General features: G+C 46.5%; 1 protein-coding gene across 5 annotated transcripts in view; it reads right to left on the bottom strand.

Moving 5' to 3' along the window:
* Positions 1–3,345: 3,345 nt before the first annotated feature.
* The window catches only part of LOC106582859 (FERM domain-containing protein 4B), a 64,257-nt gene continuing 45,626 nt past the window's right edge, over positions 3,346–21,976 (bottom strand). For 2 of the 5 annotated variants that reach the window (XM_014166403.2, XM_045705113.1), the window contains 16 exons: positions 21,441–21,524; positions 20,463–20,528; positions 19,904–19,961; positions 19,055–19,141; positions 13,270–13,346; positions 12,409–12,547; positions 11,640–11,781; positions 11,368–11,501; positions 11,172–11,288; positions 10,778–11,006; positions 10,464–10,520; positions 8,615–8,762; positions 7,804–7,968; positions 6,826–7,580; positions 6,458–6,608; positions 3,346–4,763 (listed from right to left, as the gene is read on the bottom strand). In XM_014166403.2, the coding sequence (XP_014021878.1) occupies positions 4,424–4,763; positions 6,458–6,608; positions 6,826–7,580; positions 7,804–7,968; positions 8,615–8,762; positions 10,464–10,520; positions 10,778–11,006; positions 11,172–11,288; positions 11,368–11,501; positions 11,640–11,781; positions 12,409–12,547; positions 13,270–13,346; positions 19,055–19,141; positions 19,904–19,961; positions 20,463–20,528; positions 21,441–21,524 (2,749 nt within the window). In that variant the 3' untranslated portion in view covers positions 3,346–4,423. Of the gene's footprint in view, positions 4,764–5,235; positions 5,401–5,797; positions 6,072–6,457; positions 6,609–6,825; positions 7,581–7,803; positions 7,969–8,614; positions 8,763–10,463; positions 10,521–10,777; positions 11,007–11,171; positions 11,289–11,367; positions 11,502–11,639; positions 11,782–12,408; positions 12,548–13,269; positions 13,347–19,054; positions 19,142–19,903; positions 19,962–20,462; positions 20,529–21,440; positions 21,525–21,976 lie in introns of all 5 variants that reach the window. The other 3 variants (XM_014166405.2, XM_014166406.2, XM_014166404.2) reach the window with 3 other exon arrangements.

Below are 21,976 nucleotides of genomic sequence, written 5' to 3'. Positions count from 1 at the left end.
GGTCTTTGAACAAGCGTTTGGTTTAGAACTTCAAAGGAATGTGGGATCCTAGCCTATGTCCCATCAGCATTCACTCAGCGCCTCAACCTGTTTTATCTCCACAGTGCCTCCAGGGTGATGGATGGCCTAACTTTTACCTTCTCTCCACTTGTCCCAATGCTAATCAATAGGCTGCAGTAGATTATAGTGGAGAGCGGAATACTGCACAGTCAGTGACAGAGTGGATTCATCTGCAGTCACTCAACGCCAAACCTTCTCTGGATTGCTGTGTCAGCCACTTCGGCCTCTCATAGGCTCACATTGGAAATTCATTTCAAATCAAGGCTTGCACTTACAAGCCTTGGAGAGAAAGTTTTATGATTTACATGACAACGGTGTCTTTTTTTAAGGGTGTGTGCGTGAGAGCGATGGAGAGAGGGAGAAAGATAGACGGCAGGAACTGATGGCCTGGGTGTACTCGGGTGCAGTGTTTTAAGTGTGAGCGGTAGAGAGCGTTCAGCTGCAAGGCCTTATCGGTCCTCTCAGAGAACTGCATAAGTGTGATTTATGTCTTCTCCTGCGGCACTTTTCCTTCATGCAGACAACATTGAGCAACCTGGGAGCACATGAACGCACAAGCTCCAGCGGCAGTAAACTCAAGTAAAGTCTCAGAGCAGAGAACACGGTGGAGGCCCTTGTTCTCTCTCTCTCCCCTCCAGCTTTTGTGCCGATTTACACAAACATGTCTGTTGTGTGAAGCAGCTCGTCCAACAGGCATGTGTTTGGTGTATTGCCTCCTGATCTGAACAGATGTTTAGTGTGAGGCTTTAAGAACATACGTGTTACTCTGGCAAGGAGCCCGGTGAGGAAACATCCTTTGTGCTGCCGAGACTCTCCCCAAAACACACGCATCTTTGCTGTAGTGCGTTTGGAATATTTTGAACAGGGATTGAAAAAAGTGTTTCCTAACTAGCCATTACTGGCTGACCAAGAGCAGTGTAATCCTCCCCGTCAGGCCTTTTTAACTTTGCTGTGTGAATGCATTTGACCATAGTTTGCTGACACAGCACATGTAGTTTTGTATTTTGCATTTCTTTGGCTGTTGTGCTCTCATGTGCTATTATGGGTTTGGGGATGACAACATCTGTCTCTTGTTGTCTTTGTTGCAACAAGTCAGTCACTGGGCATGAAATGGAGTAATTCAGCATAATGCAACATTCATGAAGTCAGCTCATCCCGGCTCACATCAACGCTGGCTGTGCATGCCTTAATCCACCATGCCATCAGAACCCTGTATCAATCAGTCATATCCCACGAGACCACTTTAACCTGCAGTGCTATGAGACATCTACCCTATATTACTGATTCTTCATGATCTCACGAACAATAACCCCCCCCCCAGTTTAGGTGCAGAACACTGATCCAGCTATCCCCTCAACTACAAGTCAGGAATATTGCTCCCTGAGCAGAAGTAAGACCTGCTGCCCTGAGGCGTGATGACCCATTATCATACGGATTGACAGCTGCTTTACCCTGAGCAGGGTAAGCAGCAGGGTCTAGCTAGCCACATGTCTGCACTTGACATCAGGGGAGTGTCTTTGTGGTCTATAGACACATACAGGAACCCATTGTTTATCTAGTCTTGTGTCAGCTGGAACAGCCGTCGTGATATTCCGGCGCAGTTGTTGTCCAGGGAGGAGGTGGAGAGAGACTGGGGAAGACAGCTGTTGTCCAGGGAGGAGGTGGAGAGAGACTGGGGAAGACAGCTGTTGTCCAGGGAGGAGGTGGAGAGAGACTGGGGAAGACAGCTTCAGAAGTATGTCTCTCTCACGCTCTGCCTCGGGTAAACTCAAGGACCTGGAACCCTCCGAAACCTCCCCAGAGTTCAGTGGCGTTAAGAGCCATAACACTCCAAGGAGGGATACACAACGCAAGCTGGTGAACTGTAGCCTCAATAGTAGGGTCAACAGTGGTGGAATGGTAGTAGGATACACTTGAAGTACTGAGAAATGTGTGCTGGCTGGCTGGGGAGGGAGGAAAGAGGTGAAGGGTCACATTCTGCTCCATGGATGAGTTGAGGCTCCATGTTCCGGAATCACACTCGCACTACACGGACAGAGTTTTGACTAGTAAGTGAAGTGAAACGTTGCAAAATGTAGATAGAAATCTAATGAATAGAGCAGACTCCTTTCCCTATTCAGCATGACCATTATATCTGTACTTCTGCATTTCTTTTTGAATGTTCTTCAATGTTGTACCCTTCTGAACAGGCCCAGGTTTAGAGCAGTTTACTCTAGCTTGTCATATATGGGAAGGGCAGTGGGTGTCAGCCTTTAAACAAACTGGTTTGTCTGGTTTACAACTTATGCAGACACATAACCAGCGACTACACAGTGGTCAGAAAATGGAGCCAAAGCAGCCTAATTGAGTCTTAAATTCTGAGGCTAGCAACAGGTTATACTCTGCGACTCTGATATACTCGTTGTCACATTGTCATATTTCACCCCAATAAGTTGCCACTAGCAAGTGCAGGGGGATAGATATACACCGAGTGTACAAAACATTAAGGACACCTGCTCTTTCCACGACAGACTGACCAGGTGAATCCAGATGAAAGCTATGATCCCTTATTGATGTGACTTGTTAAATCAACTTCAAAAGGGGAGGATGAAGGGGAGGAGACAGTTGAAAAACTTTTAAGCCTCGTGACAATTGAGACATGGAGTACGTGTGCCATTCAGAGGGTGTATAATACTGTGACATAAGTGTAAGAGCCGTTTGAAAAGACTGCCTGAGATTTCCGTCTGTTTTGGTGGGATGGAGTTTTGGCCTGCCTGGTGACATCAGGCGGTAAATTAGTTAATAGGCCAATAAGAAAGAGTTCCAAACCTCTCTGCCAATAACAGTTTTTGATTTTTCCCCTCCCCACTCAGAGCACTCCCAGACAGTCCTAGAAAAATTCTTACATGAGAAATTGCTCTTTGATTAAAAAAAAAGCTATTTTTGTTTTTAATTAAAATGGTCAAAAAGAAACAATCACAGTAAGGTACTTAATTGTGACCCAGAAATGATTTGATATAAAACAGCTGCATTGGAACTTTAAAAAGAGTCATTATATTATTGTCCTGAGCTCTAAATTCAATTTTTAGTAAAAAAAAGCATTGTACTTTCTTTACGGTAAAACCCAATGAACTAATTACACTGGCTGAATGGAGACAATTTAATTTAAGTGCTTGATTAAATGGATCTGGATTTAAATCCTCTTTTACTGAATCAGTTACTGGAGATTTGTTATTTTCAGTTATAACAGTGTTTCTCAAGACACATAATAGCAACCATTTTAGAGAGTAAAACATAAACTGAGGATATAGTTCAAAATGTATGTTTTAATTCAAATGCATTTCAATTATACAAATAACTAAGAACCAGCTTAATATTTGATTGTTTACTATATATTACATGCTTCTTAAAATACAAAAAAAATGCTCTAAAAACAGACAGAACCGTACAATCTATTTACATTATCAACAGGTACATACAAATTCCTTCTTGAGAGGAATGGGGAGCACCAGTCCATTCCAGCATAGGATGCAGTAAGCATTAAACAAAATAATTTTGTATCGACAAAATGAAGCCCTGTAATAGACTTAGAATTAACATCACAGTCATTGATAAAGTGTTAACATGGTCTTTGAAGGTATAAAAGCCGACACGGTTGAGTCTAGACTTTAATGGTTAGACTGTGAAGCGTTTGGAAGTAAAGATGATAAAATTGCTGAGAATGAGAGAGGTCCAAATACTTGTAAATGGCTGGTGCAAAAATACTGACCAACAAAGAATAGCAAAGTGCTGTACATAGCTACAAACAATGCTACCATAGAATGGGCTCTGGAAACTGGTAGAGACTGGAGAATGTTTCAGCAGGTCGCCATTGGTATGCATCCTTACACTCAAAATCCAATTTCCATCCTTAATGTCAACATGTCATTGTTTGAAAGATCCTTCATTGTAATGGTGAGCATACAGCTTCCCCATGTATTGGTCACACAGGACAAGTCATGTTCATTGTCCTCCATCCTCCTACTGCCATCCCCAGCCCCTCAGACTAATCCAACCAGCAACAGCACCAAGTGCAACTCCGTGCGCAACACAAGTGCCAACACGCACACAAAATCTAGCAATCTAGATCATTCAGATCAGGTGACCGTGTTGTAATTCTGCTTTCAGAGACTATGACTGTATGCAGGTAGACTCACTTTGGCAATTCTGTGTAGGAGAACTCAAATCAGCTGTACATCGACTTTAGGTCCTTCCCTGTGTGAATTCCAGTGTTATTTGATTCTTTGGGTCCCTTCTTCCATCCAGAAAAACAGCTAAGTGCAGTCCAAGGCACATGAAAGTGTCACAAAGTGGAAGTTGAGACAGTTCATGATGGGTCTGACCGCTAGACTATAGTTCCAGGTTTGGAGGAGCCCTCGTGCCAGTAAAGTCGCTGGTCGTCTGGATCCAAGCTGCAGTTTGTTTGGCTGTCGATGAATGGATCGGTTTGGCTGTCGATGAATGGATCTGTTTGGCTGTCGATGAATGGATCTGTTTGGCTGTCGATATACGGATCTGTTTGGCTGTCGATATACGGATCTGTTTGGCTGTCGATATACGTTTTTGTTTGGCTGTCGATATACGTTTTTGTTTGGCTGTCGATGAATGTGTCGGTTTGGCTGTCGATGAATGTGTCGGTTTGGCTGTCGATGAATGTGTCGGTTTGGTTCACATCTACATAGGATCTGCAACACATACAGGATACAAACAGGTTAGGCTAAAAATGCTGGTAACACAATCCAAGCAAATAGACATTTCTCACCGGTGGAAAGTTATTTGAATAATTTAACCCTGGGATGTTGATTGGTTGGGATACAGTGCTAGAAAAATTAAAATGGAGAATTCTATGCCGGTTTGAAAATGCCAAAATGTGTGTTTGACCCAGGATTAAACTTTTCTCACACCTAAAAACCAAGCAGATGCACAGAACAACAAGCATGAAACACACAGCATTCAGATATCCAACAGGCAGGGTCACATTTTCTTCCACATATACCACCACTTCCAGAGCTGCTGCCCCACCACCACCACCACCAACAGTGGACACCATCAACAGTGGACACCACCATGAATAAAGAGTAGAAGAACTGCCACGTACAAAATGAGTCCCCACCAACACCATAGCATCTTTGTGGGTAGTTTGTTTTTTTCTCTCACCCTTTCTTTAGTGCGGTGCCTTTGATTAGGCGGTTTCATTTCGCTGGTCAGAACTCAGTACCATGATAGGCACCAGCGTCATACATCTCTAATGACCCTGGAGCCCATGCTGGCCCCGGCTCCAGTCTACCACAGCGCCTCCACTCATACTCTGCTGGGGGACATCTGTGCACGAGAGGGTCAAGGGTGAGTGATAGCAATAACGGAGAGGGAGGAGGCAGCTTAAGTGGTGTATGTATGCCTTTGCACACCCCATAAGAGAAATGTGACCGCTGGATGACAATTGGAACTAGTAGGGCAGCTGAAAGAGATGGCAGGCGTAAACAACAATCCTAAAAGCCATGCAGTTACCAAAGAGCGAGAGAGACAGAGAGAGAAAGAGAGAGAGCGAGAGAGACGGCTCAAACAAACAGCTTTGATACTCATTGAAAAAGAGAAGTCCAAGGTGCAGACCAGGACGTTTTCAGCTCACTTAAAAAATAAAAACAAGCAAGCAATGAAGTCACGCTGAGGACAGACTGATAAGCAAAACCACAGACAGGCCTGGTAGCTGGTTACTTACTACTATCATGGGCTACACTTAGCAAAGGAGACTTTACTAAGTATCTGGCTTCTGGAGCTGTGGGGCTGCTGCATGGGAACTAGATCCCTGGCCTACCAGCCCTGTGCCCAGCCGGAGCCCACAGCGAGGGGAGGAGGAAAAGAAGGGGGAGGGGAGGAGGGAGGAAGCAGAGGAAGAGCTGGCAGGGACAAAGCCACAGCATCTCTGGCCATCAGGGCTGTACCAGGAACCCTTAGAGTGCTGGGAGGAGGAGGAGGAGGAAGAGGAGCCGTATCTATGAAGAGAGCGGTCCAGTGGACAGTTAAAGCAGGAGAGGAACCACCATTCGTAATCCCAGTAAGAGGAAGAGCTGCCCATTGGCTGCACAGACAGACGCTATAATCCAATCCAAGCAGTCATGCTAATTGGCTTGTGACTGAGGGAGCACCAACTATCAAAGGGTATTGTAAACGTCTGGGACATATCATGGTCAGTAAGGGAGCCTAATGTCGGCCACACGGGCCACAATGGTGTGTGACTGATAAACCAAAATAGCAATTTAATATTTTCCAGCAAGCATCCATTCACCATAATGACACAGTATTGATTCTTAGGGCCATGGTTAAGTAGGATCAGGGAGATCTAATTACGTAACAAGCTGAAATGGGGCCAGGAGCTCACCTGCTGTAGGCGGGGTGGTGAGCTGTGCCGTAATGTGCTGTGCCATAGGAGGGGTAATGCTGCTGCACCGGCAGGGGCACGTCGTACTCTACCATACCGCCACCCAGGTGACCGGGCCGGCCTCCTGCTGTAGAGGACTGATGAGATGAGACTGGAACAGAAACAGGAAGAAAGTAAAGTTAGAACAGGGTGACATAGAGCGCTAACGAGTGACTGAATGTTAGCGTTTGTCGACATACTCGAACGCAGAGTTGGCGGAGGCGTGGGCGTTTTGCTCCGCTCATACAAGTGAAACCAAATAATTGCCTTTGACTAACAGACTGGATGCGAGTGATGTGAGAGGAGAGACTTTGGCATGCTGTCTGTACCTGAGGAGTAAGACATGGTCCTGCAGTAGGGAGCTGGCATGGTCTGGTAGCCCAGGCTCTGCTGGGAACCCCTCTGATTGTAGTCATAGGCCTGTGGCTGCTTGTGGCTTGCGTTGCGGTGATACCAGCCTCTCAGGTGCTCCTCCACCAGCGCCTTCTGGATGTTCCTGGTCACGTGTTCCGTCCTGGGCGGAGCGTGGCGGTTCCTGGGCGGCCTCAGTGTGGCATAGGGGTTCTGGGCCATACTGTCCGTCTCGTCGTCACCATAGCGACTGCTGTACGCATCATGTCCGTGATAGGCCGGCGCGGCGTTGTAGGAGGGGTGGACGTTGTAGTGACCCTCCAACTCGTTGTGGTACATGTAGACTCCGTTAGAGTAGGGCTCTGGCTCTGGGTAGCTGGGGTAGCCCGTCACGTAGTAGGCCGTGGTGGTGGGTCGCGGTGCCCGGGGGGGCTGGTATGTGTTGTAGCGGGCGTCTGTCTGTGCCAGGTTGGGCATGCTGCCCGAATTGGCATAGACGTTGCCCTTCCTGCCCCGCCGTCGGTCCCTGGGACGGTGGGTATGGTTCCCGGGCGCCGTGTACTCCACGCTGGACTGGCTGGTGTAGGATGAGCCGTCGTCCAGGAACTCCGTGCTGTTGCTGCGGCGTGCCAAGACGGACGCGGGCGCCGGAGGCGCGGTCTCAACCAGGAACTGAGACTGGGACTCCAGACTGCCACTCCGCTGGCGGAAATGCTGAGGGCCATCCTCCGACCTGGAAATAAACACCATTAGAATAGGATCCTCGGTCCTTTTCATATAAAGTAAATATGGAAAACTATGTTACATCGGGTTACAATACATTGTACAGAGAACAACACTCTAGACAGGTTAGTCTAATTGGGGCTCATGGCTGGTGCTGAGACAGATGTTGTGGTGAACATCAGGAGGCAGCTGTGTATGCGAGGCGTGTTTTGGGACATGGACGCCTGGCCTACCTGATCTGGGTGCTGCTGTAGGCGTTGCGGGTGAGGAGTGGAGTAGGAGGCATGCTGCGTGCGTCACGCGGCTGTCTAGAGGCAGGCTTGTAAGGGCTGATGTGGCTCGATAAGGCGTCCGCGTGATTGTAGTGGAACGGTTCCCGGACTTCGCCATCATTTAATCTGAAGCACATAAGAACAATGCTTTTTCACAGACTTGACTTTCTCAGGGTGAAGCTTTTATCGTGGTAACACAACCTCTGCGTCTCTACTCAAAACAGAAAAAAACGTGCCGCGTTTTTAGTCAAAACTTTCCCCTGGGTGACAGTCATTTTCATAGCTCATTGATCTTTCTCTTCATGGAACGGTAAACAAATAACATTACAAAAACGGTAGCTGTATGAAACCTACATGAACCACTGAATTCTGCTCTACTCTCCCAACAGCACATCATCCATGTAATTTGGTAAATGTCCACACAGTGAGCGAATACATTCAAATTCTGAACGTTTCCAGAGAAACTTTCCGGTCCCCCCCCCTTGGGATTGTGGTCTGTTCCTTAGCAGGCAGAGACATGCTTACTGCCGTCTATTTTTAAACGTGGAGCGCGTTTGGGCTGATAAGAGGAGATTGTGGGGGCAGTAGGAGAGAAGGAGGCAGCTGGTAGGAATGCAGGCGGCCCTCCCTAGTTCTCCTGTACAGGTTTATACTGGCTGCTGGATGGTTCTCCAGGCCCCAAGAATAACTGAAACACAGAGACAGGATAACAAAGCAGGCCAGAGCCAGTAGAGCTGAAGCCACTAGCCAGGCTCGGGCCAAGTGTGCCTACCTGCTGTTGGTGCCGAGGTCCTGGAGCTGGTTGTGAGCCGAGGCCCGTCGATCAGACTGGTAGTGGAGACTGAGTGTGTCTGAGTGGTGGGGCCGGGGAGAGTACTGCACCGAGCGGGACCGTTGCCTCTGGTCTCCCAGATCCTCGTCTTAAACACACAGGGGAAGGAACTGTCATTTTTATGGTCTGCTAAGAGCTATGGGGGATGATAGAGGTTTAGCTAATGTATGCATGCATGCATGATATAATGATATATAATATATACTGCTCAAAAAAATAAAGGGAACACTTAAACAACACAATGTAACTCCAAGTCAATCACACTTCTGTGAAATCAAACTGTCCACTTAGGAAGCAACACTGATTGACAATAAATTTCACATGCTGTTGTGCAAATGGAATAGACAACAGATGGAAATGATAGGCAATTAGCAAGACACTCCCCAATAAAGGAGTGGTTCTGTAGGTGGTGACCACAGACCACTTCTCAGTTCCTATGCTTCCTGGCTGATGTTTTGGTCACTTTTGAATGCTGGCGGTGCTTTCACTCTAGTGGTAGCATGAGACGGAGTCTACAACCCACGCAAGTGGCTCAGGTAGTGCAGCTCATCCAGGATGGCACATCAATGCGAGCTGTGGCAAGAAGGTTTGCTGTGTCTGTCAGCGTAGTGTCCAGAGCATGGAGGCGCTACCAGGAGACAGGCCAGTACATCAGGAGACGTGGAGGAGGCCTTAGGAGGGCAACAACCCAGCAGCAGGACCGCTACCTCCGCCTTTGTGCAAGGAGGAGCAGGAGGAGCACTGCCAGAGCCCTGCAAAATGACCTCCAGCAGGCCACAAATGTGCATGTGTCTGCTCAAACGGTCAAACAGACTCCATGAGGGTGGTATGAGGGCCCGACGTCCACAGGTGGGGGTTGTGCTTACAGCCCAACACCGTGCAGGACGTTTGGCATTTGCCAGAGAACACCAAGATTGGCAAATTCGCCACTGGCGCCCTGTGCTCTTCACAGATGAAAGCAGGTTCACACTGAGCACATGTGACAGACGTGACAGAGTCTGGAGACGCCGTGGAGAATGTTCTGCTGCCTGCAACATCCTCCAGCATGACCGGTTTGGCGGTGGGTGTCATGGTGTGGGGTGGCATTTCTTTGAGGGGCCGCACAGCCCTCCATGTGCTCGCCAGAGGTAGCCCGACTGCCATTAGGTACCGAGATGAGATCCCCATATGCTGGTGTGGTTGGCCCTGGGTTCCTCCTAATGCAAGACAATGCTAGACCTCATGTGGCTGGAGTGTGTCAGCAGTTCCTGTAAGAGGAAGGCATTGATGCTACGGACTGGCCCGCTCATTCCCCAGACCTGAATCCAATTGAGCACATCTGGGACATCATGTCTCGCTCCATCCACCAACGCCACGTTGCACCACAGACTGTCCAGGAGTTGGCGGATGCTTTAGTCCAGGTCTGGGAGGAGATCCCTCAGGAGACCATCCGCCACCTCATCAGGAGCATGCCCAGGCGTTGTAGGGAGGTCATACAGGCACGTGGAGGCCACACACACAACTGAGCCTCATTTTGACTTGTTTTAAGGACATTACATCAAAGTTGGATCAGCCTGTAGTGTGGTTTTCCACTTTAATTTTGAGTGTGACTCCAAATCCAGACCTCCATGGGTTGGTAAATTGGATTTCCATTGATTATTTTTGTGTGATTTTGTTGTCAGCACATTCAACTATGTAAAGAAAAAAGTATTTAATAAGATTATTTCATTCATTCAGATCTAGGATGTGTTATTTTAGTGTTCCCTTTATTTTTTTGAGCAGTGTATAATATAACCTCCGCAGCACTCACCATCGTCCAGAGTAAGGCTGTCGGACAGGGAGCTGAGTTCGGCGGGGTTCACATCATCTGAGAAAAGGGGAGAGACTAAGGCTTTAGACGTGCTTGTTTTGGGCTTTTCATTAGAAGCCATTAAATAAACAAATCCACATCTGATAAAAATCCATCGCCTGAAGTCTAGTTCCTTTCCCACTAATACAGACAAGGTGCTGCTGGCAGGAATTCTGATCTCTTTGACTCCTCTGTAAGCTACACTCAATATAAACCATGTTATCACTGTGACAGTTTGTGATGTCTGCCGGCTGATATGGCATGGTGTAGACTACCTGCTATGATTATTGATGCTCTCTGGGTGGGCTTCTTGCCCGTCTTGACCCTGTATTCGTTGATCTCGTCCTCAATCTCATGCAGCTTCCTCATGGCGTCCAGGCAGTTCCTCCTCCTCTTCTTCTTCACTGTCTTACAGAGCTCAGCCTCGTTGGCCAGTTTCTTAGCCGCCTCCACGATCTTCTGCTGCAGGGCAAACCTGCTCTCCAGGTTCCTCAGGTGGGGATCCTGCCGGACAACACACAGTACAAACTGAATTTTACACGCAGACGTGCAGAAAGAAGTCTAAATATATGATTACAATATTTCACTACAATGTCAATCACGCCTAAGATTTATTAGCTAAAATTGTTATGACAGCCAGCGCTCCCATCCTGTGACTGCCACACTAACCGCGTCATAGGGGAAGAGGTCGTCCAGTTTGAAGGCTGTCCCCATGCGCCGACGGACCCCGGGGGGCTTCTCACCCGAGGCTAGAGGGTACTCTTTAGGTAGACTGCCTGTCAGCTCCTGGAGGAACAAAACAAAATCAGCTGGGATATAATCTACTTGAAATCATGAAAGACTTGAGAATGCTAAAGATGCTTACAGCTTCACGCAGGCATATCTTCTTGAGCTCCTCCAGTTTCTGACTTAGAGTATCCTGCAGATCCTTCCGTTTCTTCTTCAGGTCAGCAATCTTCTCCTTCTTCTGTTCCTCGCTCACCTCAGAGTCTGCTGATCCTGCAACAGGCAGGCATTAGATTTAGACCATGATGACCACTCTAATTTCATCTAATCTAATCCATAATTTGTCTTAAATGGGAGTCTATAAGACAGATATGTCCATCCAGCGTAGTTCATTGTTAGCTTATTGTCTACCTGCTGAGATGAGGGATCCGTTGCTGGCCATGATGAGCTGGTCTTTACTCTCTAAGCTGGACAGCTTACTGATCCTGGGCGCTCTGATCTCGGTCAGGTCCATGGTGATGTCATTCAAACTTCTGGCTGTGGCAACTTTGGACTGGAGAGAGAGAGACAAGGAGAGAAGATAAAGTCAGTATTTCATCTTAATGACTGTGCAGTGCGATGAGAGAGCCGTTTGCATGCTTCAGTTTAGGCTGGGAGCAGAGCTCGGTCTCTCTGTCATTAATCAGCCTCAGCACTATTCCTGGATGAGCACTGGTAGAAGCCCCATCTGCTTCTGGAAGGCAAAAAAAAAAAAACATTGACTGCAGCCACACGCGCACTCATTCACCCCCTCGGAGCAAATCTCATCGCTCACACTCAACTTGGAAACGACAGCAATGCACAACAACCTACTAAAATATGCACAATCTAAACAAACACATCCAAAAAGGCCCTTCAGTTGATTCATCAAATAAAACAGCAAAGCATTACATCTAGAATCCCCATAGCTAAGCTTGGGCTAGTCGAACAATAGTACAACATACATAAGATACTGGGGCAGAAACATGTTAGCAACCGGGAGGAGTAAAAGGTAAAGACAAGACAGATGTGCATGGTGGAGTGGAGAGATGGTGTGTGGAGATAGATCCGATAGCGTGGTGAGGGTGATGAGGCCTTGAGATAAGGCTAGGAACAGCATAGAGCCTCCAGATGCAGGGGGGAGTGAAGAGAAGACACTCACTTTGCTCTGCTTCCTGTCCAAATAGAACTGGTGCTGACTGATGGCCATCACCCAGATGGTCTTAATCAGAGAGTGGCTGGCATACCACGAGTGGATGACCGATCCGGTCTGCCCGAATGTACGTCTGGACACTGTCCTTCTGTGGATTAACGGGAGACAGACACACATTTTTAAAATCACTCATGTTACTGCTAGGAGTAATTTCATCTCTTTAATCCAGACCGGGAATACCTGGATCTCACGTGTAGATACACTTTTAAATCACATGATATGATGGGTACCGATATCAGAATCATACACAAATCAGGGATTACAAAAACAATTCCTCGCATAAACTCACTCAACATCCAAATTAAATCTCATGACTGGTTCTGTAATTCAATACATTCATGGAGGAGAGATTGAGCAACATTAGGTCGGTTTTGCACCAGTGATTTTTAATTACAGCCAAGCTGGCTAGCAGCACCATATTAAACCTGTGATCAAGCACTGAGGCTAGAAGTGCTGCAATGTCCCGAGAACACAGATTGCAGCAGTCCTTTACAGCAGGAAGGAAGGCCTTCATTTGTGACTAACAGGTTGTTGTATTGGAGAGACAGCTCATTAACACTAGGCTCTGAAAAGGGCTATAGGCAGCAGACAGACAACTAAGGCTTCGGATACCAGTTGTAACATTTCCAAAAGGCTAGTATTGGAATATAAGGAGTGATTTCTGGGTCTAGTCTAGTAGGCACAAAACGTTTTGAGGCGCTTCAGCAACCTGTCCAATAACATTTTCCAGTTCAAATTTTTTTTTGCCATGTCGGGCCCAACAGAACATGACCCAGGATCGTTCGATGTATCCAGTATCGGTTTTCTCACCTGTGAGGGTCGTTCACCTCAACTGCAAATTTCTTCTCACGGAAATACAAATTATCGAGCTGCTTCCACTGAAACAACTGCAGACAGAGAGAGAAAACAGGACACACAACTTAGTACATAGTATACGGGACCTTGCCTTGTTTGAGTGAGCGCGGACCTACAAAGAGATGTGGTTTGATACATCGCTGCATGAAAACAAACATTTACATCCTTATTCATTCCAAACTGCTTGAGGCGTCCAATGTGTGTACTATCGAAACAAAGAAAATGCCACAAGCATGGAAAAACACTCTAGTTTTGTCCCAGACACACCAGCCTTTCTCTCGGCCCTTCCTCGTTAAATTCCAGTGAACTTGCAACATTAACAGCAGCAGCAGCTGTGAACAGAGGACAGCCCCTCAGTCAGGTGGAAGGTCAATTTAGTTACTACTCAGTAATGAAGCCAGCGCAGAGAGCAAGACTTGCCTAGCCGAAAACTAAGCCTCTCATTTCATTCTGCCTGAAGGGAGAGCGCTGAAAAGAGGGCAAGAAGGAGTGCACTTTAGTCAGGGTGAAACATCTGCTTACAGTGAAAACAGGATTTCTTTAGAGAGTTGGAGCTCTTATGTGAGAAACAGAGAATCCACCACTAACACCAGAATCCGGGGGTGTAGATTTATGGCAGAGGGTCTTAATAAACATTCTCTACCAGGTACCGGCGAGCCAGACAGTCTGAGCTCTAAATAATAGAACACATTATCCTGGACTACAGAGGCATATGGGTAATATATCATAGACTACCTACAGTCCTAAGCGAGAAATCGAAATCATCTCACGAGAAGCCCAGCCCATGACACTGTACTATGGAGCATACATCGCAGTGTATATTGGCTATTCTTTCACTCCTCTCTGATCTGAAAACTGCTCTTAGTACATTTTTTAAATGATACCACAACAGCAACCAATTTTTTTTTTATTTTTTTTTTATTTTTTTAAAACAGGTTCTACATGTTGCCAGTATACTGTCAGTCTGGTTTAAAATGGTGGATTACACAGCACGTTAACATACAGTTACTAACAGGTAACCCAAAAAAACAACTGAATATATCCTAAACTACCTAGTCAGGTAAATGGGAACAAAATGGAAGGCTTACCAAAGCAGGTTTTAGTGCTTATTAAATCCCTGGTGAATTATCAGGGTGCTGTTGAACCCTCTGGCTGTTTCCCACAGGGCTAGAGACTTCTTTGAACAATACGCTCTTGTCTGTTCTCAGGCAGCCAGAAAGGTGTTGGAAGAGTTTCAGCTGAGCAGGCTCCACCCCTCTCCCCCCACTTCCTCTGACATCACAGACACCTCACCCAGCTTGCACCTCTCTCTCTCAAATTCTCTATGTGTTACTCACTCGATCAATCACTTCCTCTTCAGTCAAACCTGATGAACAGGTTGTGTACAGTGCTCACCGAAAGGTATTCTACCTCATCTTCTGAGAACTGACCGTTATCCACAGATCTTCGAATTAGCCTTCTAGTCATACCTGACCCTTAGCACCTTCATTACCCTCTGTGATGTCGTTCTGTGTTATATATACACCTTGCCAAGCCCTGTTGTTTGGAGTGCCATCAACGCCAGCCTCCCATCGCTCCCCCAAGGCAAATATGTCAGGAATCTACTACTTTGGTCTAATCATTAATAGCAGGCCCCTCCCTCACCTCGCTGTGAAAACAGGACAGCGCTCGGTCAGTTCTTAGAACCGGTCCCTACCTGACAAGGAAGAATCTCTCATTACACCTCTAAAGCCAGTTACTTAAACCAGCAAACCAAACTACCACAAGGTAGTCTTCAAAGAAAAAAATGTAACACAAACTCTGCAACTGACAAAACAAATTCTGTAGCCAATAACATTTAGTATATTAGGTAGCAATGTTTCACAAGATAATAGTTCAGACTTCAATACTTTAGTGCCCCCCCCCCAAAAAAGCAAAGAGGCAGTAGTTTATGATTTACAGACTGTAAAGAGAAGCATCTCCAGAGATCCGGAGAAGTAAAGTCGTTCAGTTTCTCCATTGCTGCTCCAGACGATACTGCAAGCCTAGCCTAATCAATTAGATTCCTAGTCTCGCCGTGGATTGGGAGCATGGTAATTACTGAACAATGGGAACCAGCAGCCTCCATACTTCCCACAGGCTCATCCCATTGTGGGGGACACCCCTCTTCAATTCACAAACCCCCTGGCCACTTAATACTCAATTAATAGTAGAGCACATTCAGAAAAGACACATAAGTCATATTTACGTAACTAGGTCATTCGATAATTTCAACACACACATGTAATAGGTGCTCAAGTGTGGCCGATGGTTGTGACTGCCAAAATATGTCAAAAATGTGACACCTCAAACTCTGGTTACAAGACCACACTGTCTAGACAGAGAACAGGTCCATGACAGTGCTAACAGCCTTCAAACCACCACCAAAACACGAGGTGAAAATGGTGGAGAGACACCGTTCAGTCATCTGGAGTACAGAACAGTAGTTCCCCCCCCATCTCGGTCTTATTTCAGTTGTTACACTTCTCATTAGAGGCTGAGCCCATGCCAAAATGCCTGTGGTCATAGATAGTCCCAGAACGTTCTGATCCAGACCCAACCCTGAACCCACAACAACCTCCCCAGACCACCCCCCCCAGGGCTTTGTGACTTGACAGAGTCATTTCTGAGGATAAAAAAAATAAATGATTGTGTGTCAAAGGCCGTGACTCGCACCCCTATGCAGGATGCGTACGGCCACACCCTTCTCATACCATGTCACGCTGGCTGGTAACACGGAACATCTCCACCAGAAGCATGACGGGAGAGATTGCTACAGTCGACTAGACTCCACAAACACGCATTAAGGCGATGACTTTAACCCAATATATACTAGGGTGAAAGAAGTGTTAAAATCGAATGCCAGCTGTGGCAGTGGACCATAAAAATCCATTCCATACAAGCCATTTTTTAACACCCTTTTAAATATTTGAGCAGCCTTTTACTGTTCCAAGACCTAAATGTATGGTCTGTCACATGATCATTACCGAAATCATTTCATCCTTACTGAGCTGTGCTTACATTGGTTGATCATATATCTGGACCTGCAAGTGATTTTTTAAATACAAAAAGTGTTAAATTACTTGCGGAGAAGGGTGAGATGGACTGAAACACATACAGAGAGAGACAGGGAGTGAAAAAGAGCTCATGAATGATTCAAGCCTGTATGAATCAAGCTGGGCTCTAAAAGCTCTCTACACCACGTATGCTTGCGCCTCGGACCATTTTAGAAATCACTTTTCATTTATAGTACAGCTTTTGTATAAAATGTGGTGCTCTAGCATACATATGATTCTCCTGTATGGTCTTCAGTCCTCTACCCATTCAAATGCAAACGTCCCTTCTTCCATAGTCGTGGTATGTCTAAACACGCAGTTCAATAGACAGACTATCAGAAGGTCATGTTGGCTACTATTGACATTTTGGGAGAATCTTTACTAGTCCTTTTAACCCCAGCAGGCATGGATAGAGAGTTGTGGTTCATCCCATTCATGACGTTGTGATGAAACTGACATCCATGAGGAGGATAATGAGAGGTTAAGCTACAGTAACTTCTTTCAGCGCATGTCACTGAACTCTGGGAAAACCTCAATTAAAAGCCTTTTCATCCTGATGCCCCAAGATTTCTCAGGGGACAAGTGGAGTGCAGAAGTGGGCTCCTTCTTCTGCAGCTCCCCCTCAGCCCCCTCCCAAGCCCCTCCCAGCCTCCCAAGCGTCTCTCAGCCCTCCTGCCAAGGTGATTGTGTTTTATTACTTGATCAATTGTTTGCTCTCCAAGAGACAAAACACACACAATGACAGGCAGCTTTGCATAATGAGCGCGGCATGCTGGGAGAAGGGCAGAGGGGGGCTGCGCTGAATACAAAGGCCGCCAGCCTCAACAGAACGCACTATCAATATTATACCAGATGACAGGCCCTTCTAGAACAGCGGCTAGAGTTGTGTACTTAACAAAAAAAAGCATGTACAATTTTTTTTTAAAGTCCACCCTTTCACCAGGGGACTGCTGAGGAGGAGTTTTGGCATGAATGCCCCCTCCCTTTATGGTCAGTGGGTCTGAGTGGAGCATGGTTCTCTCTCCGAGCAGAGCGCCCCTCACAGAGACAGCCCAGGCTGGCTTGGTGCCAGCTCCTCCAGCCCCAGAGCCCTGCCTGCCTGCTCCCCATGGCGCGCCATAATTACACCTTCCACTGGGAGGGATGCTGGGAAAGGAGCTGCGATACGCTGGGTTTAATAAGTGGGACATGACCATTAATGCCTTGGCATTCGCTGCAACAGGACATCCAGCTGTGTCAACAGGTATCCAACATGGAACAGGTAAGACACATACTAGTAATGAAGCTGGCTGAGGAAAACACACAAGACAAAACGTGCATAGAAAGTAACATAACAAACCCCTGAAAATAGAGTGGGTGAGACGTAGGGCTGGGAATGGCCAGGGACCTCACGATGCGATATTATCACGACTCTTAGGTGCCGATATGATATTTATCGCGATTCTATATGGATTGTGATTCGATACTGTGATTTTACTGTAATTCGATGTTCCAAATACATTGCTCACCATATGTCTGCTGCAGAGGGACAAGAGAAAACAAGTTTTGATCAGTCATGGAAAGAAAAGTGCTGAAAATAAACTGGACTTTTGTTGCAGGTACAGCCAACTAGCGCAGAAATAATATTGTGTTATGTAATTATCGATTCCCCCCTGCATCACTAGTGAGCAGAGGATGTTTAGAGGGATAATGATAGAGGACAATCTTTATTTCAAAAGTAGCATTTTCTTTATTTAAAAAGGCCAAAACTGTAACTTTGTTTCATATTTGTAATCACAGTCATAGTTATTACCATTACACCCTAAATGAGGAATCTTATCTTTCCCTTTCAAGACAATTTGATACGCATCTACATACATGGGCTCCGATACGTTTTAGTTGGAAACGATTCGGTGTGAATCAGTTTGATTAGAGGAACAATTCGGCGCGATATGATTCCAGGCACTAACATTTGTTGCATAAACACATTGATTTTCCATTCTAAATGAAAACCTGCTGCTGATGGAGCTCATGAGCTGGGCCTCTCTGAGCGCAATCTGTCTGAGCCAACAACAAAAGCGTGTGTGTAAATGATGTCTACGGCGTATGTAGGCACCTGAGCTGAGCCATAAGGGAATCTGGGCATCTACCACCCCATTATCGGTTAGAGAAGGAGGGAGACATATCCTTTTGAGCATGGAGAAGTTATTCATTACACTTTGGATGGTGTATCAATACACCCAATCACTACAAAGATACAGGCGTCCATCCTAACTCGGTTGCCGGAGAGGAAGAAAACCGCTCAGGGATTTCACCATGAGGCCAATGGTTACAGAGTTTAATGGCTGTGATAGGAGAAAACTGAGGATGGATAAACATTGTAGTTACTCTATAAAACTAACCTGATTTTTCACCTAGTCGGCTCGGGATTCGAACTAGCAACCTTCAGGTTACTGGCCCAACGCTCTAACCGCTAAGCTACCTGCCACACCCACGTTGATAACACAATTTTACCTCCCTTTCCTTTTCCACTTTTCCATGACACTGGCCAAGAACAAGCTTTTTGTTGCCGTTATTTACAGTTTGGTGGCTTATTAACCAGAGGAGTGGGGGTGGGTGTTGAGTTGGAGCATAGGAATGACAAAAGGAACAAAAGCCACAGAACATACAAAGGGAGGCTAACCTACCTTCCGAGGTTTCAACTTGTCCTGTAAATCGTACTGTCCGATGCCTTTATAGCTGACTCCCAACCACCACGGTAGCCCCTGCTTGTCCTGTTGAGAAGGCAAGGCACACCACTCATTAAGAGCAGCTTCAGTGGTACAGTTTTAAACGAAGGGCCATTACTGTGGCAATTACCCCATTAGGCTAGCAGCACAAGGGAAGATCAAATACATTGAAGCAGCCCTAAAAATCCACAGCATGAGGGAGTCATTTTAACACCAGCGTTTGATGTGCTCAGACACCCTGCTTTAATGAGTGAGTTGGGAAGGGGCTGGGGCTCTGGGAGAGAGAGTTGCTGAGAGAAGGATCACTCAGTCATCAGTTAACTAAGCATGCGGCCGGAGCAAACACCCAGCTTAAGTCCCCAATCAGCCTCCAGAGGGAAAATGGCTGTATTTCTACGATAAATAACTACTTCTTAGTAGGGTTGACACAACACCAGTATCGCGATACTCAGAGGTATCGTGGCAAGGAAACCAAACCAAACACAGCGGACTGAATTTCTTGAGTAAAACAGCCATCATGTTGGAAACAAGCAGCCTTATGTTATCATCAGAATCAGGTTTTTTTCCAAAGCTATAGCACACAATATTTCCCATACAGTAGGTTTCTTAAAGGACCAAAGAGTTTAGCCTGCTTTGTGTTTTCCTTTTTTCTATGGAAAATCAGGTATTGTAGTATCACGATACTGGTATCGTGACAACTCTACTTCTTAATATCAAACAATGTTAGTCAGATGGGAACGCAAACATGAACACAACAGTACAGATGTTGGATGCCTTCTACTGTTTGATACAGGGTGCAGCTCTTACCTTTACTGGATAATAATGGACTCCATATGTAGGGAGGGACTCAACTAAGGCCAAATACCTTCAAAACAGAGGGAGACACATTAGCAGTAATTCAGGCAGTTACACTTCATCGATGTCTGTGAGCGGCCGTTGCACAGAGGTTAGAATGGGCTTTAAGCCCCAGTCATTTACCAGACTGTCATTTACAGTGGCAGAGCCATCGATTTCTGTACATGGCCTTGACAGAGAGAGGGACAGTCCACTGATCAACTCAAATCATACACCCCGGGTGTGAATGACCTCGCTAGGCTAATCTCTCCTAGGTAAAACAAAGAAGACCACTGCCACACACTACTGGCTGCCCACAGTTAAGAGCTAGCTGTCCCCTAATTAAATGACACATTCTGGTAGCGCAACAGCAATCCCCTTTAAACTACAACACCCGGGAGTAGCCTCTACAGAGGGGGCTGCAGAGGGAGTAGTGCTGATGAACGTGCTGGACTAGAAGTGCACAGCAGCTCATTTCCTCCATGCACTTGACCCAGATGAACATAAAAGGACAATTCATTACGTTACTTACTGCACAATGGCTTGCCCTCTGCTGAGGCCCTTCAGGTTCTCGTGGCACTCGATCACTCGGTCTTCACTGTAACAGAGAAATAAAAGCTGTAATGATTAATCCATCACCGACTGCAACATCCTCAAAACTGAGGGATGTGGTGAGACAGTCCTTCCCTGACACATTCTGCCTGTTCATGCAGACAATTCTGGCTGGCCTACGGACCTGGCTAGCCAATGGATCTCATCTCCCACACACACCCCATCTCGTTCCCACTGCAATCATCCGCCTTAACAGCATGGATAGATTCAGAGGGGTTGGGTTAAATGCGGAAGACACATTTTGGTTGAATGCATTCAGTTGTGCAACTGACTAAGTATCCCGTTTCCCTTTCCTTAACAGTATGGAGGGATTGCAGCGCGTGCGCACTCTCACACACAACCCTGTAATTCCAATCTGCCCATTGATCCAACTCCAGCTGCTGTTCATCAGTGAGCAGAGCTGCAGGCTCAGATGACCGCTGAGGCAGAAGAAGACACGGCAGCATGCACTCAGACACTGGCACAGAGACAGGGGAGCTCTAAAACAGTGGCTGGCCTGGACTGCTGCCTCCCTCCCTCTCCAGCCTAGCCTAGACCAGCTCCCATGAGGACATGAAGTCAGCACCTCCCTAGCTGTGCAGGGCGCACTCAGAGCAGAGCCACTGGCCAGCCAGTCTAATTAACAGAGCACTAATAAATACAGCCCATCTGAGATAAACAGGCTGCTGGTACCAGGCAGAACTCTGGGTGCACATCCACCCTCATCTGCATGAGAAAATAATTGCTTTGTGCATCCAGGTGTTAGCTACAATTAAAAACCCTTTAATGGGGATGTGGTGGGGGAGGGGTGGTATCAACAGGGCGGCGGTCTGGTATCTACGGGACTGCGTGTAATCCACTTGGATTAATTCCCCCTGTGCATTTGTGGTTAAAGTGCTTCTAATGTGGCACTGCTTACCAGTAAGCCAGGGAGGGGTGCTCTCTCAGGACTCTCGTGGGTAGAACTGGTAGCTTATTCAGGTCCGATCTGGAGCTTTCAACACTGAAAACACACGGATTGTACAAATGATTAACAGAGTTCCTTCACAAGAACATCATTGTAACAGTTGTTTTGACTTTAAAAAAAAAGGGCCATTTAATCTTCAATAGGAAAAAAAATGCTCATCCAGAAGCGGCACTCCTATTGGCCAGGGAATTTAATGCAGGCAAACTTAAATCCGTTTCAACTCATTTCTACCAGCATGTCACATGCAACCAGATGGGAAAAAGTAAAACCTCTAGACCACCTTTACTCCACACACAGAGACGTGCACAAAGCTCTTCCTCGCCCCCTATTTGGAAAATACATTTTTATTTTTGGAGCACTTTTTACCCCCTCTCCAATTCGTAGTTAGTCTTGTTCCATCGCTGCAACTTCCGTACAGATTCGGGAGAGACAAAGGTCGGAAGAGGCAAAGGTTGAGAGCCATGCATCCTCCGAAACACGACCCCACC

The sequence above is a fragment of the Salmo salar genome, chromosome ssa22, assembly GCF_905237065.1.
Source record: "Salmo salar chromosome ssa22, Ssal_v3.1, whole genome shotgun sequence".
Classification (NCBI taxonomy): Eukaryota; Metazoa; Chordata; class Actinopteri; order Salmoniformes; family Salmonidae; genus Salmo; species Salmo salar.
This window is presented reverse-complemented; position numbering and strand designations above follow the sequence as displayed.